Source organism: Delphinus delphis, chromosome 15 (assembly GCF_949987515.2).
Source record: "Delphinus delphis chromosome 15, mDelDel1.2, whole genome shotgun sequence".
NCBI classification, from domain to species: Eukaryota; Metazoa; Chordata; class Mammalia; order Artiodactyla; family Delphinidae; genus Delphinus; species Delphinus delphis.
Window position 1 is genome coordinate 13,128,302 of NC_082697.1, and position 17,352 is coordinate 13,145,653.

Consider the following 17,352-nt stretch of genomic DNA (forward strand, 5'->3'; position numbering starts at 1 on the left):
CAGTTGCAGGTTGTGCCAAACGCCAGCCATCCCCTCACCTTGCCACCTCGCCACCTGTACTACTATTTACTTTTTTTAAACAGACGTGATTGTTTTTTAAGAACAGGATTCCACTGCCCTAAATGAGAGAAGCTAGCATCGCTTGCCCTAAGTCAAAGGAAATTAAATCGGGCAAGCCAGTATAAGCTGACACAGCTGCCCTCCCAGAGCTCCAGCCGGGCGGCCGGGGCTCTTCCTGTTGAAATAGGAGGCGTGAGGGTGTTAAGGACGTGACCACGTGACCGCAGCCACCCGAGACTTTCTCCTGGAGTTGATCAGAAAGAGTGAACGGGAATCACTTTCCCGCCGCTGGGGTCCCTGGCATTTGGCGATGTGACCCTGTGCCAGTCTCACTGGTGTGCCAGCTAAAGCCACCTCTGGGATGATGAGGGGACCTGATAGTCCAGGGGACGATTCTGAGCCTCATGGAAGCCGAGAGTTGACCAAGTGTGTGGGGACCTCTGTGCCCTTCCTGGGTTCATCATCACCACCTCCTGCGTGCTATAAACTGGACGTTTCCTGAACGTGACACCCAGCGTCCACCTCTGCTGTCAGACAAGCTTGGGCTGGAGTCCTCACATCCCACTTCCCCAGCTCTGTGGCTGTGACCAGTCATTTAACTCCTGTGCTCAGTTCCCTCTTCTGTTAAATGGTTTGTTGGGAGGATTAAGTAACACGATGCACATTGTGTGCCCAGCACAGTGCATACGGCAAACATTCAGCCAGTGACAGTCACCACATTAATGGTAATGATTGTTATTGACGTGGAACACTGCCCTCTACCCCAGGGACAAGTCGGAGCTGTCTCAACAGCTAAGTTATATTAAGAGTGGCCAAACCAGGGCGTTCAGGGACCAGGCAGGTAATGTGAATGGGCAAAGTTGGTGTAAGACTATAGAGAGGGCTGGGGAGTGTGGCACAGTAGAATGCACATCATCTGGTGCTTTTTAAAGTCAAATTTTTTAAATCCACTGCACACGACACACACACACACACACACGCGCGCGTGCATATCATGGACACAAACCAGCGTGGGCTCCTGAATTATATGGAAACGGAAAGAGTGAGATAATTTTTTTTGTTAATTTAGCAGATATTTGCTGAGCAGTCACTATGTACCAGGCACTGTTCTGGGCTTGGGAGGACAACAGTGAACAAAGTAAGCCTAGATCTCTGCCCCCGTGGAGCTGTCCGGTGGGATCAGTGGGCAACATGCAAATAAGAGAACTGTCTGAGGGCAGTAAGTGCTGGGGAGCAAGTGAAACAGGGAGGGGGTGTAGGGGTGCTGGAAGGAGGGGCGGCAGGTTCAGTGTGAGGCCAGGGAAGACCTCTCAGATATGTGACCTTTTTTTTTTTATTGGAGTATAATTGCTTTACAATGTTGTGTTAGTTTCTGCTGTACAACAAAGGGAATCAGCTCTACGTATGCGTATATCCCCTCCCTCTTGGACCTCCCTCCCACCCCACCCCCATCCCACCCATTACGTCATCACAGAGCCGAGCTGAGCTCCCTGGGCTAGGCAGCAGGTTCCCGCTAGCTATCTATTTGACACCTGGTAGCATATATATGTAAACCCTAACCTCGCAATACATCCACCCTCCCCTTCCCCCTCTGTGTCCACCCGTCCATTCTCTACATCTGCGTGTCTATTTCTCCCTGCAAATAGGTTCATCTGTACCATTTTTCTAGATTCCACATATAAATGGAATCAGATATGTGACATTTGATGCATAACCTGAAGGAGGCTGGAAGGATGCACCCCAGCGCCAGTGGGGCCCGGGGCTCTGCTGGACCCTGAGGCCGCGGCCCGCTCCCTCTGCAGGTTCTGATGAGTTCGCACCAGCTGGTGGAGGGCGGCGTTGGAAAGCTCACCTCCTCCATCCCCTCCAGAGGGAGACTTCACACCTGGTAGAAACCCTCTAATTGCCACCAGTTACAGGTGGGACCCTTGGGGACTTCTCAGGAGGGCATGTGACCTTGACAACAGATGTTCATGTAGTTCCAGGCCTGACGATTCCTGTTGAGACAAAAAGCCGGTTCTTTCCTCTATCCACTGGGCTGACCTCGGCCAAGAGCCTCAGGGAACACAGCTGGCTCCCGGTGGGCGTCCCTTATAAAACTGCCTCAGCACTGGGCTCGAAAGGGCAGGCTTCGCTCTGTTTCCTTCGGTCGTTCAGTGAGATGTTACAGAGCATCATCTGTTTATTCCTGGGGGTAGGGTGGACAGTGCCCTGGATCACCCAGAACTCTCAGTGCAGAAGCAAAGGCAGGTCATAAACAAGTGAACTTGTAAAGGAGACTGTTTCAGAAGGACAGAAATGCTAAGAACAAACAGACATTGGTATGATAGCAAGTAAACAGGGGGCTCCTTCTGATGGGGAGGTCGGCCAGGCCTTGTTGAGGAGGTGAGCTCTACGTTGAGATCTGAATAATGGGACAAGCCAGCAAAGTGAAGTGTCGGAGAGGGAGTCCCAGGCAGAGGCAAGAGCAAGTGCAAAGATCCTGGGGCAGGGATGAGCTTGGAGCCCTTGAGAAACAAAGAAGAAGCCAGTGTAGCCAGGGGAGCAAGGGAGAGGGAAGAGATGAGGTCAAAGAAACACGGGAGGTAGGTTGGCAGGGAGGGCCGGTCTGGAAGGGTCTTAGGCCACAGTAAGGAATTGGGGTTTTCTTCTGAGTGTGATGGGAAGCTGCCAGGTGGTTTGAAACAGTGAAGAAATATGATCTATGTTTGCCTCAGGGAAGCTCTAGCTGTTTCCTTCCCTGTTTGGTGGAAAGATGGGATAAAAGAGTCATGTAAATCTCCATTTCACTCTTAGCCTTTAGGGACAGGGTGCCAAGGGGGGTCTGATTTGTTGTTTTCAGGTCACTAGGGGGTGAGCTAGTTGGTGAATTGGGATCAGCAGCTCTCTGGCAAGAACTTCAAATGCCTGGTAGACCCTGGATTGGTTTCCTACTGCTGTCCTAACAGATTGCCATCAACCAGGTGGCTTAAAACAACAGAAATTTGCTCCCTCACGATTGTGGAGACAGAAGTGTGAAATTAAGGCGTTGGCAGGGCTCTGATTCCTGCAAAGGCGCAGGCGTGAATCCTTCTCAGTTCACCCAGCTCCTGGAGGCCCAAGGAGCTCGTTGGCTTGTGGCAGCATCCCTCCAGTCTCTGCCTCCATCTTCACATGGCCTTCCCCTCCGTGTCTGTGTGTCTTCTTCCTTCTGTCTCTTGGAAGGACACTTGTCCTTGGATTTAGGGCCCACCCAGGTAATCCACAACGATGTCACCTCAGGATCCTTTAGTACCTCTGCGAAGACCCTTGGCCAAATTAGGTCCTATTCACAGGTGCCAGGACTTGGGACAGGGGCTTATCTTTGGAGGGTGGACCATCATTCAACCCACTATAGACCCTAAGAACTGCAAGGAAAAGAAAAAAACAGAGGATGGCCTTAGAAGGAAAAGAAAAAGGATTTCCATTGAATATTTCTGTTCAACCTACTAAGTATCTGGGTACCAGCCATGGTATACGATTTCACATCCATTCTTCACACATTTGTTGAGTACCTACTGTGTGTCACACACTGTAGGGGCATTGGGGATTTGGCTCTGAGCAAGGCACGCAGTCTTTGAGCTCCTGGAGCCCTCAGTGGAGCAGGCAGTGTGCAGGCACCGGCACACAGTAGGGTTTCTACACAAATTCCTTTCCTTCCTATACCTTGCTCTGCTCACAGCTTCATTGAAAAACAAGAATAGGCATGAGTGAAATCACCATACCTAGTGGTTTATCATTAAGTCCTAATAATACATGCGTGATAAGAGTTCAAGGGAATCAGAAGCCAGAAGCCAAAAAAAAAAGGGCTTCCCTGGTGGCGCAGTGGTTGAGAATCCATCTGCCAGCGCAGGGGACACGGGTTTCAGCCCTGGTCCGGGAAGATCCCACATGCCACGGAGCAACTAAGACCGTGCACCACAACTACTGAGCCTGCGCCCTAGAGCCCGTGAACCACAACTACTGAAGTCCACGCACCTAGACCCCGTGCTCAGCAACAAAGACAAGCCGCCACAATGAGAAGCCTGCGCACTGCAACGCTCGCCACAGCTAGAGAAAGCCCGCCACAGCAACAAAGAGCCTACGCAGCCAAAACTAAATACATAAATAAATCTATTTTTAAAAAAAGAGCCATGAGAAGAGGTGCGACTGTACTGATGGGTCAGATCTGGGGGGGCGGGGAGATGGGAAGTGGGTTCCAAGCTGGAAGGACCATGTGGACAAAGGCGACGACAGTGGGTTATGACTGATGCAGAGCATGTCCGCTGAGAAGTATTCGGAGAGAAGGTGGAGGGGGGAGGGGTTGCCAGGTTGACGTGATCGGATTTCATTAAGACGGAACAATTCTTGGGGAAGTTCCAGATGAAACAAAGTATAATCTTCTCTCTGTTTACATAGTGGTTGCTTTCCAAAAAAAAAAGTCAGCATATATTAATACCCTGCAAAAAAAAGATGTTCAGTTTATGCAAGACAAGAGTTCTTTACTAGGCTCAGATAACTTATAAGCAGGTTTTTACCTACCCGCCCCCATGAATGTCTAGTGGAACTGGGGACCCAGGGTACTTCCTCATTGCACAGGACCATCCAATTGTGCATTGCTGGCCGCTGCCCAGAAATGCCAGGGGTGCCCCCCAATCTGTCCCTGGAGATCTCCAACATACACTCCCCTCCCCCGGGATGGGGGTGCTGCCCTGTTGAGGACCACTCAGAACCCACCTCTAATTGTTTGGTGCCCGACTGGGACGCACTCGTTGGAAAACTGGCTCACATGTCACTTCCGCTCTGGTTGCAGGTTCCATGCAGGTGATGAACAAGACACGGCGCATCATGGAGCAGGGCGGGGCGCACTTTGTCAACGCCTTCGTGACCACGCCCATGTGCTGCCCCTCGCGCTCCTCCATCCTCACCGGGAAGTACGTCCACAACCACAACACCTACACCAACAATGAGAACTGCTCCTCGCCCTCCTGGCAGTCGCAGCATGAGAGCCGCACCTTCGCCGTGTACCTCAACAGCACGGGCTACCGGACAGGTGAGGGAGCCAGGCGGCCACGGGCGGGCACACGAGTGGGCTGGGGACCTCCGACGTGGTACCCGCTGTCCTGCCTCGGACCACTGTCTTTCCCACTGTGGTCCCTGTACTGCGAGGGGTCCCTGTAGTGCGTGAACAGCTTTCTTTTCATTTAAAAGTTGTGCATTGACTTCTAGATGTGTTCGAAAAATACAGATTTATTCGCCTACGGGAGTGATAGAAAGTGACCATTCCAAAGGAATTTGAGTTAAAAAAAAAAAAGTGAGTCTATTTAAAATATGAAATATACTACAGAGAGGCCTTGAAGTACTCGGGCAGGAGTATGAGTTCTCTGTGAATTGTGCTGTTTAAGTCGTTGGGGGACTAGTTCGTTAATTTGAGGCCATCAGCATGGAACAAGCTTCCAGAACATTGGGGCGGGGGATGGAGAGGAGTGTATGTGGGGCCTGTGGCCACTCTACAGACAGCAAGGGACTGTTCGTCTACACTTGATCGTCTACACCGCCCCAGGTGCTCCATCCCTCCTGCAGCTGGTGCCCGCAGTGTTGGTTGCATCCGGGGTGTAGAGCGAGCAAGGTGTCCTGTCTCTTCATCCTGCAGGAGGTACTTTCGTGCGTTCTGAAGACTCACCTGCCAGGCTGGTTGCCTGAGGCAGAGGGACAATTACAGTCACTTATCTGCAGCACGGCTGCAAAGTCCTTCAGACTCAATGAAACTTGCTCTAATTTAGAAAAATAAACACTCCTCACCTTGGGTAAGGAGCCAAGGCAGTTGTGAAATCAGATACTGTGGCTTGAACGTTGTAACCCTGGGAAGTCGTGTTCAAGTGACAAGGGGCTTGTTTGGGTAGGAGTGACATGAGAGAAGGACGGATACCTCCCTGAGCTGGGTTCAGGGCACTGAAGCCGTCCTGGAAGCTGGGCAGCTGCCCCTCACATACACGGTGTGGCTGACGTGGGCACATCGGGGTGAGGAGCACGCCGGTGAGGTGTGTCGTCTTGCAGACTGTTTCCACTGCCAGAATCACCCAGCGGGCGGGCCCCGCTGAGAGAACTAGGAAGGCCTCGGTCCTATACACATGACCCTGTTGGTTCCGGGATCTCTGCAGAAAGCCACATGGCTCAGAGTTTACCCCAGGCCACCACACATCTGGTTGCAGAGACCTGGATATAGATGGAGGAAGCAGGACAGACCAGGGCACCTACTGAAAAGGGGCATCTGCCACTCAGGTCCAGGTAATTATAGCCATTCGTGCTCAGGGTTGCCAACCTTCAAATATTTCTAATCTGAATTCTTGGCCAAAATCTGATTTTAAAGCATGTTGGCAAAACTCAGTTTGTTTTGTTTTGTTTTGTTTTTTTAATACACAGTGTGGACCCACAGAGAAAACATGTCTGAGGGCTGTGAGACCCACTTTTAGAACCTCTAGCTGAAAGGTCTGTGTAGAAACCTTTAGCTTTGGATGCCAAAGGAACAGTAAGGACCCTAAAAGTGTACTCATCCACCCCCCACATCTGACAGCTAGGGCAGCTGCAGCCCAGAAGAGAGACTTGCTCATAGTCGTAAAAGCAGCTGCTTGTGGCATCATCAAAATGGAAACCAAGACCGTAGGACTTCAAAGGGAGCATGGATGTTGTTACATCCATCAAATTGAAAGGAAACCTATATCCTGCGATATCTTAGGGGCTCACGATAGGGGCCAAAGCCTGGTGTTTCAGAATCATGTAGCTGGCACTAGGGAAGGAGCCATCTCTCAGGATTTAACATTTCTTCAAAATGGATTTCCGCAAACTTTGTCCTTGAATTTAAACAAATCACCAAAAAGCGCTTTCCCCAAAGAATTGCTTTCATCCAACTATGCTTAACTGTTACACCCTCAGTGAAGACTGGGAGTGTAATGCCGAGTATAAATTGCCATATATAGGACATTTATGTTTTTTGTAAAACTGTCCCTGAGAGTTTTATCCGTTATGTTTAGAATGGCCCTCTCTGCAAGGAACTCTGTTCCAACCTGACATTGAGAACTCAGGACCCTGAAAATGTCTGTTTACTGTGATGAACTTACGTGCTCTTGTCATTAAAGAACAAGAGCTGTGTACCCTGTATACTTTCCCTTTTTGCCCTGGTAGTTAGGAAGCTCAGATTTGAGTTTTATTTCATTTTCTTTTATGGCTGAGTAACATTCCATTGTGTGTGTGTGTGTGTGTATATATATACACACACACCCCACATCTTCTTTATCCGTTCATCTGTCAATGGAAATTTGAGTTTTATATTAAGCCACTGCTTAAAGTGAAAACATGACCAGTTATGCTGGTCATTGTAGGTTGATTGAGAAAAATAACAGAAAACTAGAATGAATTCAAAATCCCTTTTAGATTAACTTGATTTGTATGACTCACATTAGAATAATTAGACTCATATTAGAATAATAACTTTTTAGCTTCCCAGGGAACAATGGTCAACTGTTCTTACCAGGTCTTTGGACACATTCAACCCTGCATTCTCATGAGTGTCTAGGGCAACTGATTGAATTAGATTTAAGTTTTTTGGCTGTGTGTGAGAGACCCAAGACAGAAGTCATTTATTACTCTCTCAACTAAAAGTCTGTGCTGCTTTGATGGACCTGCCCGTGAATCGATCAGAGACTCAACCATTTCCTTTTCTTTTTTTCTTTTCCTGAGGCATAACTGGCATATAACATTATAGTAGTTTCGGATGTACGACATGATGAATCAATATTTGTATATATTGCAAAAGGATAACCACAATAAGTCTAGTTAACATCTGTCATCATACATAGTTACAAAGGTCTGTGTGTGTGTGATGAGAATTTTTAAGATCTACTCTCTCAGCAACTTTCAAATATACAGCGTAATATTATTAACTGTAGTCACTATGCTGTACATTATAGCCCCATGACTTATTTATTTCATAACTGGAAGTTTGTACCTTTCGACCCTCTTCACTCATTTCACCCACCCGCTACCTCCCACCTCTGGCAACCACCAATCTGTTCTGTGTATCTATGAGCTCGGCTTTGTTTTAGATTCCATATGTAAGTGATATCATATGGTAATTGTCTTTCTCTGTCTGACTTATTTCACTTAGCCTGATACCGTCAAGGTCCATCCATGTTGTTGCACATGGCAAGATTTCCTTCTTTTTCATGGCTGAATAGTATTCCAGTGTGTGTATACCACATTTTCTTTATTCTTGCATCCACTGAGGACACTTAGGTTGTTTCCATATCTTGGCTATTGTAAATAATGCTGCAGTTAACATGGGGGTGCTGATATCTTTTCAAGTTAGTGTTTTCCTTTTCTTCAGATAGATACTCAGAGGTGGAATTGTGGGATCATACGGTAGTTTTATTTTTAATCTTTGAGGAACCTCCGTACTGTTTTCCATAATGGCTATACCAATTTATATTCCCACCAACAGTGAACAAGGGTTTCCTTTTCTCTAAGTCTTTGCCAACATTGTTATTCTTTGCCTTTTTGATAATAGGCATTCTAACAGGTGTGAGGTGGTATCTCATTGTGGTTTTGTTTTTTTGTTTTTTTGCGGTACGCGGGCTTCTCACTGTTGTGGCCTCTCCTGTTGCGGAGCACGGGCTCTGGATGCGCAGGCTCAGCAGCCATGGCTCACGGGCCCAGCCGCTCTGCGGCATATGGGATCTTCCCAGACCGGGGCATGAACCCGTGTCCCCTGCATCGGCAGGCAGACTCTCAACCACTGCACCACCAGGGAAGCCCTCATTGTGGTTTTGATTTGCATCTCCCTGATGATTAATGATGTGAAGCATCTTTTGATGTACCTGTTGACCATCTGTATATCTTCTTTGGAAAAATGCCTATGTAGATCTGTTGCCCATTTTTTAAATTGGATTGTTTGGTTTTTTTCTATTGAGTTGCATCAGTTTTTTGTATATTTTGGAAATTAATTCCTTATCAGATGTATGAGCTGCAAATATTTTCTCTCGTTCGGTAGGTTTTCTTTTCATTTTGTTGTGCACAGTGTTCCTTTACTGTGCAGAAGCTTCTTAGTCATTCCATTTATTTCCTTTTGCTTTTATTGCCTTTGTTTTTGGTGTCAAATCCAAAAAAAATCATTGCCAAGATCCATGTCAAATGATGATTTCAGGTCTTATGTTCAAGTCTTTAATCTGTTTTGAGTTAATCTTCGTCTGTGGTGTAAGATAGTGGTTCACTTTAATTCTTTGATGTGTGGCTGTCCAGTTTTCCCAGTTCCATTTATTAAAGAGACTGTCCTTTCCCCATCATACATTCTTAGCTCCTCTGTCATAAATTAATTGACCATATATGTGTGGGTTTATTTCTGGGCTCTCTATTCTGTTTCATTGATCTATGTCTGGTTTTATGCCAACACCATACTGTTTTGATTACTACTGCTTTGTAATACAGTTTGAAATCAGGGAACATGATGCCTCCAGCTTTGTTCTTCTTTCTCAAGATTGCTTTGGCTCTCTGAGGTCTTTTGTGGTTCCATACAAACTTTAGGATTGTTTTTTCTGTTTCTGTGAAAAATGCCGTTGGAAATTTAATAGGGATTGCACTGAATCTGTAGATTGTTTTGGATAGTACGGACATTTTAACAGTATTAATTCTTCCAGTCCATGAGCATGGAATACCTTTCCATTTATTTGTGTCTTCTTCTATTTCTTTCATTAGTTAATGTCTTATAGTTTTCAGTGTACAAGTCTTTCACTACCTTGGTTAGGTTTATTCCAGATATTTTATTCTTTTTGATGCAGTTGTACGTGGGACTGTTTTCTTAATTTATCTTCTTGATAGTTTGTTTTTAGTGTATAAAAACACAACAGATTTTTGTGTATTGATTTTGTATCCTGCAGCTTTACTGAATTAATTTATTAGTTCTAACAGTTTTTTGGTGGAGTCTTTAGGGTTTTTTATGTATAATGTCATGTCACCTGCAAATAGTTACAGTTTTACTTCTTCCTTTACGATTTGGATGCTTTTTCTTTCTTTTTCTTGCCTAATTGCTCTGGCTAGGACTTCCAATACTAGGTCAAATAAAAATGTTGAGAGTGGGCATCCTTGTCTTGTTCCTGATTTTAGAGGAAAAGTTTTCAGCTTATCACTTGAATAGGATGTTAGCTATGGGCTTGTCATGTATGGCGTTTGTTATGTTGAGGTATGTTCCCTCTACAGTCACTTTTTTGAGAGTTTTCCTCATAAATGGATGTTGAATTTTGTCAAATGCTTTTTCTGCATCTGTTGAGATGATTTTTATCTTGCATTTTTTTTAATGTGCTGTATACATTGATTGATTGGGGGATGGTGAACCATCCTTGCATTCCTAGAATAAATCCCATCTGAACATGGTATATGATCCTTTTACTGTATTGTTGAATTCAGTTTGCCAATATTTTATTGAAGATTTTTGCATTCTGTGTTCATCAGAGATATTGGCCTATAATTTTCTTTACTTGTGGTGTCCTTGGCTGGTTTTGGTATCAGGGTAATGCTAACCTCATAAGATGAGTATGGAGGTATTCCCTCCTGTTCTATTTTTTGGAAGAGTTTGGGAAGGATTGATATTAATTCTTCTTTGAATTTTTGGTAGAATTCACCTGTAAAGCTGTCTAGTACTAGTACTTTGTATTTGGGGAAGTTTTTGGTTATTGATTCAGTCTTCTTTCTAGTAATTGGTCTGTTCATATTTTCTCTTTCTTCGTCAGTCAGTGTTGGTAGGTTGTATGTTTTTAGGAATTTATCCATTTCTCTAGCTTGTCAAATTTATTGGCATATAATTGTTCGTAGTAGTCTCTTATGATCCTTTGTATTTCTGTGGTATCAGTTGTAACGTCTCCCTTTTTATTTCTGATTTTATTTATTTGAGTCCTCTCCCTTTTTTTTCCTGGTTGAGTCTAGCTAAAGGTTTATCAATTTTGTTTATCTTTTCAAAGAACCAGTTTGTAGTTTCATTGATCTTTTCCATTGTCTTTTTAGTCTCTGTATTTCATTTATTTCTGCTCTGATCTCTATTATTTTTTTCCTTCTACTAACTTTGGGCTTTGTTCTTTTTCTGGTTCCTTGAAGTGTAATATTAGGTTATTTATTTGGGATTTTTCTTATTTCTTGATGTAGGCATTTGTCACAAGGAACTTCCCTCTTAGAACTTCTTTTGCTGCATCCCATATGTTTTGGTGTGTTGTATTTCCGTTTTCATTTGCCTCGAGGTTTTTTTTTTCTCTTTTGATTTCTTTAACCAGTTGGTTGTCCAGTAGCATGTCGTTAATCTCCACGTATTTGTGAATTTTCCAGTTTTCTTCTTGTAATTGATTTCTAGTTTCATACCATTGTAGTTGGAAAAGATGCTTGATATGATTTCAGTTTTCTTAAATTTATTAAGACTTGTTTTGTGGCCTAACATATGATCTCTCCTGGAGAATATTTCATGTGCACTTGTAAAGAATGTATATTGTGTTGCTTTTGGATGGAATATTCTGTACATGTGTGCTAAGTCTATCTGATCAACGTATAGTTTAAGACCTATGTTTCCTTATTGATTTTCTGTCTGGATGATCTATCCATTGGTGAAAGTGGGGTAATAAAGTCCCCTACTATTATTCTATTGCTGTCTATTTCTCCCTTTGGGTCTATTAGTATTTGCTTTATATGTTTAGGTGCTCTTAAATTGGTTAGAGACTCAACTGCTTTCTGTTTCTCCTTATTTCCCACTGATGAGAAACAAGTCACATGAGCACGCATGATTGCAGAGGAAACTAGGGAATGTAGTCTTTATTCTGGGTGGCCATTTGCCCAGCTCAAAAACTATTACTATGGGAGAAGAAGACATGGATACTGAGGGAAAATTAAAGTCACAACCTCAATAATGGTTCTTAGTCCATTTGTGTATGTGATACCCTTTTGAAGACAGGAGGTTAGCTGGAACTGTGGAAGACTGGAACCAGAAAACTGTTCCTTAAGTGGACCAGCAGTTCATGTAAATAGTGCTTTTAATGTATTTAATTAGGTATTTTATCTTGAAAAAGTGAAACTACACAGTTTTAAAAATAACTTTATTCTGTGTTATATTCTAATAGTATTTAACAACGGTTAGGTTATAATTGTGTCGAATGGGGCTTCCCTGGTGGCGCAGTGGTTGAGAGTCCGCCAAACGATGCAGGGTGCCCCGGTCCGGGAAGATCCCACATGGGCGGAGCGGCTGGGCCCGTGAGCCATGGCCACTGGGCCTGTGCGTCCGGAGCCTGTGCTCTGCAACGGGAGAGGCCACAGCAGTGAGAGGCCTGCGTACCGCCAAAAAAAAAAAAAAAAAAATTATGCCGAATGGATTGATTCTTTAATCAAATGAATTGATGAAGTGTCAGTTAAAGGCAGTGGAGGGGATAACTTGTTCAACAAATTTAAATGATAGCACAATATGATATCCTTTACTTCACCTTCAGTTTTCACAGCAAAATCGTAAAGGGTCATTTTTGCAAACGTATTTGAGGATTCGATCAGTTTTCCCAAGGGCCTCTCTTAATCCTTTGACATCTGAATCTTCCCTGTGAAGTGCTGATTCCCTCATCATCATTTTCAGTGGTCTCTTCTTCAGTTATCTCATAGACCAGATGATTGTTTGTCAGTGGATTTGCACATGCTTTAAGCTGTCCTCCCGCATCACTTTAATTAATTTCACAAAACCTTGCATCTTTCATAAGATTTGCCATTTCATTTTGCCGTCATCTTGCTCTGTGCTTCCCCGTGTTTGCAGTAGAGATTGACAAAGGATGAAGTGAGAGGTGCTAAGTTTAAGCAGGATAAATATCAATTTGTTCATGGGTATTTCTGTGTGTTGGCTTCCTCTCACTTCAGGGACTCAGATCTCAAATGTAAATACCCTTGAAAGTATAAATTGTATCCTACATTTTTACAAAATGTGCTTAGTGATCTTTCAGCACACTTCAGCTGCCCTGACTGTGCTCCCTTATATACCCACGAGTTAAAGTCATATCATCCATGGAATGAGATGCTTCCAGGTTTTTGCAAAGCAGTTGAGAGCAAGGACTCTGACTGGGTTCAAATCTGGGCTCCGCCACTTATCAGCTGAGTGAATTTGAACAAGTTATTTAACTTCCATGCCTTGGTTACTTCACCTAGGAATAATAATGTTACTTCACTCGTAGGGTTTTCTGAGGATTAAATATGTTAGAACAGTGATACTTAGTAAGCGCTTAAGAAACATTAGCAATGATAGACACAGCACTGCACAACCTACCCCAGACCAGCATTCAGATGAATGTCACGACAGGTAGCATGACGTGATGAAAATAAGTTTATACCCACGGATCAAAAGGTAGCAGCATCTGCTCAGCCTCTCTGGTAATTAGTGAAATGCAGATTCAGCCCACAGTGCACTATCACCTCTCGCCCATCGCCACAGCAATATTCAGAGGTCCTGTCACACCAAATGATGGTGAGGATGTGAGGAAACAGGAAGACCAGCAGTGGGAATGCGCATTAGCGCCTCTGCTTTGGAGAGCAATTTGGAAGTTTCTGGCAAAGCTGAAAACATTCATCTCTTTCCATTCAGCGATTCTCTGGCTCTGCAGCCCTCAGTTCTGAGGAGGCGATATGTAGTCCTGCTTAAGCAAGGAGAGGGTATTTCTTGGTGACGCTCGTGGCTGGTAGATAACCTTCAGATCCAATTGACAGAAACCCCAGTTCCCAAGTGGTTTTGACAAGAGATTGAATTCTTGGCTCCCTAAACCAAAAAGATACAGGCGAGCTTTATACAGAGACACATTCCGTGGTTTGACAGCGTCACGATTTTATCATAAGGCCTGAGGTCTCTAGAGGATGACCGGCACTGGGACGGGCCCCATGCCTCTTCCTTTGTATGGTACCTTGGCATTCAGCAGGGTTTTTTCCCAGAATGCCCAAGTGATGAGAGTCTTTCTGACTGGACCAGCTTGAGTCACATGCCAACCCCTGAACCAGTCACCACGGAGAGCAGACGGTATGTGCCAATTAGCTTAGCCCACGTCACCTGTTCCTGGAGCAGCTGGGGGAGTCATTTTCCCCCAGCACCTGGGTTCCCAAATAGAAATCAGGAGCTGTTGGAAAGGATAAAGGAGAAACACATACTACAGTGACATTCACACATTTCCACTACCTTGCCGTGGGCAAAGCAACCACCACCAAAGGGGGAAAGTAAATACACCTCTTCCGGCCCTTCCTGATGAATTGGACGGGCGTACCCATTTTCTTCTCGTTAGGATACTGCTTTCTCGTTCCACGTTGCCGTCAGAGTCTGGCAGTTCAGAAGCTGTTTCCCCACCTAGCTCCTGCCATCTGGTGCAGACTTTTGTAAAGATGTGAGCACTGGGGGTGAGCCTCCTGCCTTTCCCTCATCGTGTTCTAGCATGCACCATGGGAGGAGGGGAGGAAGCCCCTCATTACAGGCCCCAGGTGTGCCAGGGCTCCCAGTTACAGCTGTTTTGAAACCAGGCCCTGAGCACCCCAGTTATTTTCACTCTTCTCCTCATACAAAGCTGGGGAGGGGAGGTCAGCTGAGGACCTAGACTACTTGGCTGTCAACGTTGGGCAGCCACCCTTACTTGGAGGGGGGGACCTCTGTGCCATGACACCTCCTGTGGCAGGATGCCTGGGGCGTTGGTGGAGGCTGGGGCATCTCCCTGATGTAGGAGGATGGAAAGGAATCTGCTTGGCATTTGGGCATCCCTGACAAAGATTTGCTGCTGGCGTGTAAAGGGGTGCGCGCGCGTGTGTGTGTGTTTGCGCGCGTGTGTGTGATTTATTTTTTCCCCAAAGCGGTTTTAAGACCACAAAGACGTTAGAGCTGGTGTTCTTCTATGAAGTAATCCTCACCCCTCCCTCTTTCCACCACTCGGTTTTGATCTGCTTTTAGCCTCTTGCCCTGAAACCCACACACCAGCCTCCAGCTGCCTCAACATCTGCCTTTGGATGTCTCCCTGGCATTTCGAACCTGGCATGTCCAAACTGACTTCCTGACCCTGTCCCTCCCCCTCCCAGGCACCTCTCACAGTCTTCCCCTTGGCAGTTCCAGTGTCCCAGCTGCTCAGACCGAAACCTTAGTGTTATTCTTGTGTTTTTTTTCTCCCTTTCACACTCTACATTCAATCCATCAGCAAACCCCATCAACTCTCCCTTCAGAATACACCAGAACCCTCTCTGGTGCCACCATGCTTATCTAAACCTCCATCATCTCTCGCCTGGGCTGCCCCAACTTTCTTGTCTCGGGCCTCCCTACCTCCGCCCTCACCCCGCTAGGGTCTGTTCTCACCACAGCAGCCAGAAGGATGCTGTCAACCTACGTCAGATCCCGTTTCTCCTCTGCCCACAGCCCTCCTAAGACTCCCCCCTCACTCAGGGTAGAGGCTCCCACAGTCACCTCAGGGTCCTAATGATCTGCCCCCCTGTCCCTCCCCTCTTGACCACCTCACCTCTTGTCCTCCACCTTAGTCACTCCCCTCCTTCCTGTTCCTCAGACCATCCATTCCTCAGACCTTTGTTCAAATACCACCTCCTCAGGGAAGCCCTCCTTGACTATCCATCCGAAGGAGGCTTCCCTTCCCCCTTTTTCCCCTCACCCTGCTTTTTTAAGTCAGAGCCCTTGTTGCCACATAACATATATTTGAATGTTGTCTGTCCAACTTCCCGTGTTAAGTTACATCTCCTGCCCCCTCTGGTTCTCCCTGCCCTGGTTCCTGCTTTATCCGCCTCCCTGGCCCTTTCACCGCTGATGATACACTTTGCCACGTATCTTGTTGGTTGTCTCCCTTCTAAAATGTCAGCTCCATGGAAGCAGAGATATGTGGTCTGTCCTCTCCAGTATCCCTGTGCTGGAAGGGGGCCTGCCCCGTAGTAGCTGCTCATTGAATGGTTGCAGGATGAGCGGATGTATCTGTATTCTGTCCAGAACTGGCAGCACCCCCGACCCTCCCCCATCTCGTCTCTGCTCCTTTCTCCTCTCCCGTTTCTCTCCTCCCCGCCCCCAGTCCCGCCGCCTCAGCCTCTCCTCCTCTTTCTCCTTGGCCCTTCTGCCTGCACAGAGGAGAAAGGACTTAGACTCTTCCTGGGACGATGCCTCCGGGCCCCCGTGCAGCTGTCCCGCGTGTACAATGGCTGCCTTCTCTCTGCTTGGCCTTTCTCCTGGTTTTGCTCCCCACCCTCTTCCTCTCCCCTGAGTGTACACACAGCTCCCTTCTTCCCTCCATCCAGCTGCCCCCCTCCACCGCCCTGCCCACCCCCTCTCCAGCCTGTGGTGGGACACTAGAGCGTCTGCATTTGCCCCAGGAAGTAGGGGGCTTTTCCTCTCCTGACACCACGACCCCGCCTTCCCCACCATGAAAGTCAGGCTTGGTGGTGGTGTAGCAGCCCCTTCCAGGGCCCAGGGCATCCTTAGGGGGTACACATTTGTCCCTTCCACATACACATTCAAGCTACATTTCTTTAAACTCCAGTGTAATAGTCACTCCCTTCCTCCAAGACCTTCAAGCTTCAAAACAAGTAAAACATTGGTGCAGGAGCCCAGAGAATTAGGCTCTGCGTCTAACTTCTCTGTTATCCTGAGCAGAGACCTGCCCCTCTGGGCCTCAGTTTCCCCATCAGTGCAGTGGAGTCGCACCGTCTATGTGTAAATTGCCCGATGCCTCTTTGCTATGATTTCATCCTCAGGGTCATGGGACCAGTGCCCACAATCTTGGGAGGAGAGCCACCCGGGGGCCACAAGAGGAAAGAGGAAACAGGTGGTCATGCTTCTCCTCGACTTTTCAAAAACTGGGTGTGAGGCTAATGGGACAAGATTTATACACTTCCGAGCACCCTCTGTCCCAGCCCATTAGCTGGTATATTCCTTTCCTATGGCTGCTGTAACAAAAGTACCACAAACTGGGTGGCTTAAAATAAGAGAAATGTATCCTCTCAGTTCTGAAGGGCAGGAGCCCAAGAGCAAGTGTCAGCAGGGCCGTGCCCTTTCCCAAGGCTCCCTGGGAGAATCCTTCCTTGCCTCTCCCAGCTTCCAGTGGGCACCAGCAAGCTCCGGCGTTCCTTGGCCTGTACCTGCATCACTCCCATCTCTGCCACCGTGTTCACACGGCCACCTCCCTGTGTGTCCTCTCTTCACATGTCCTTCTCCTCTCTGCGTGTCTGCCTCCAAATTTCCCTCTTCTCTAAGGACACCAGTCACCAGATGAGAGCCCACCC

General features: G+C 46.5%; 1 protein-coding gene across 3 annotated transcripts in view; it reads left to right on the forward strand.

Moving 5' to 3' along the window:
* The window catches only part of SULF2 (sulfatase 2), a 139,701-nt gene that overhangs the window by 43,747 nt on the left and 78,602 nt on the right, over positions 1-17,352 (forward strand). For all 3 annotated transcript variants that reach the window (XM_060030666.1, XM_060030667.1, XM_060030668.1), the window contains one exon: positions 4,871-5,110. In XM_060030666.1, coding sequence (XP_059886649.1) covers positions 4,871-5,110 — 240 coding nt within the window. The remainder of the gene's footprint in view (positions 1-4,870; positions 5,111-17,352) is intronic.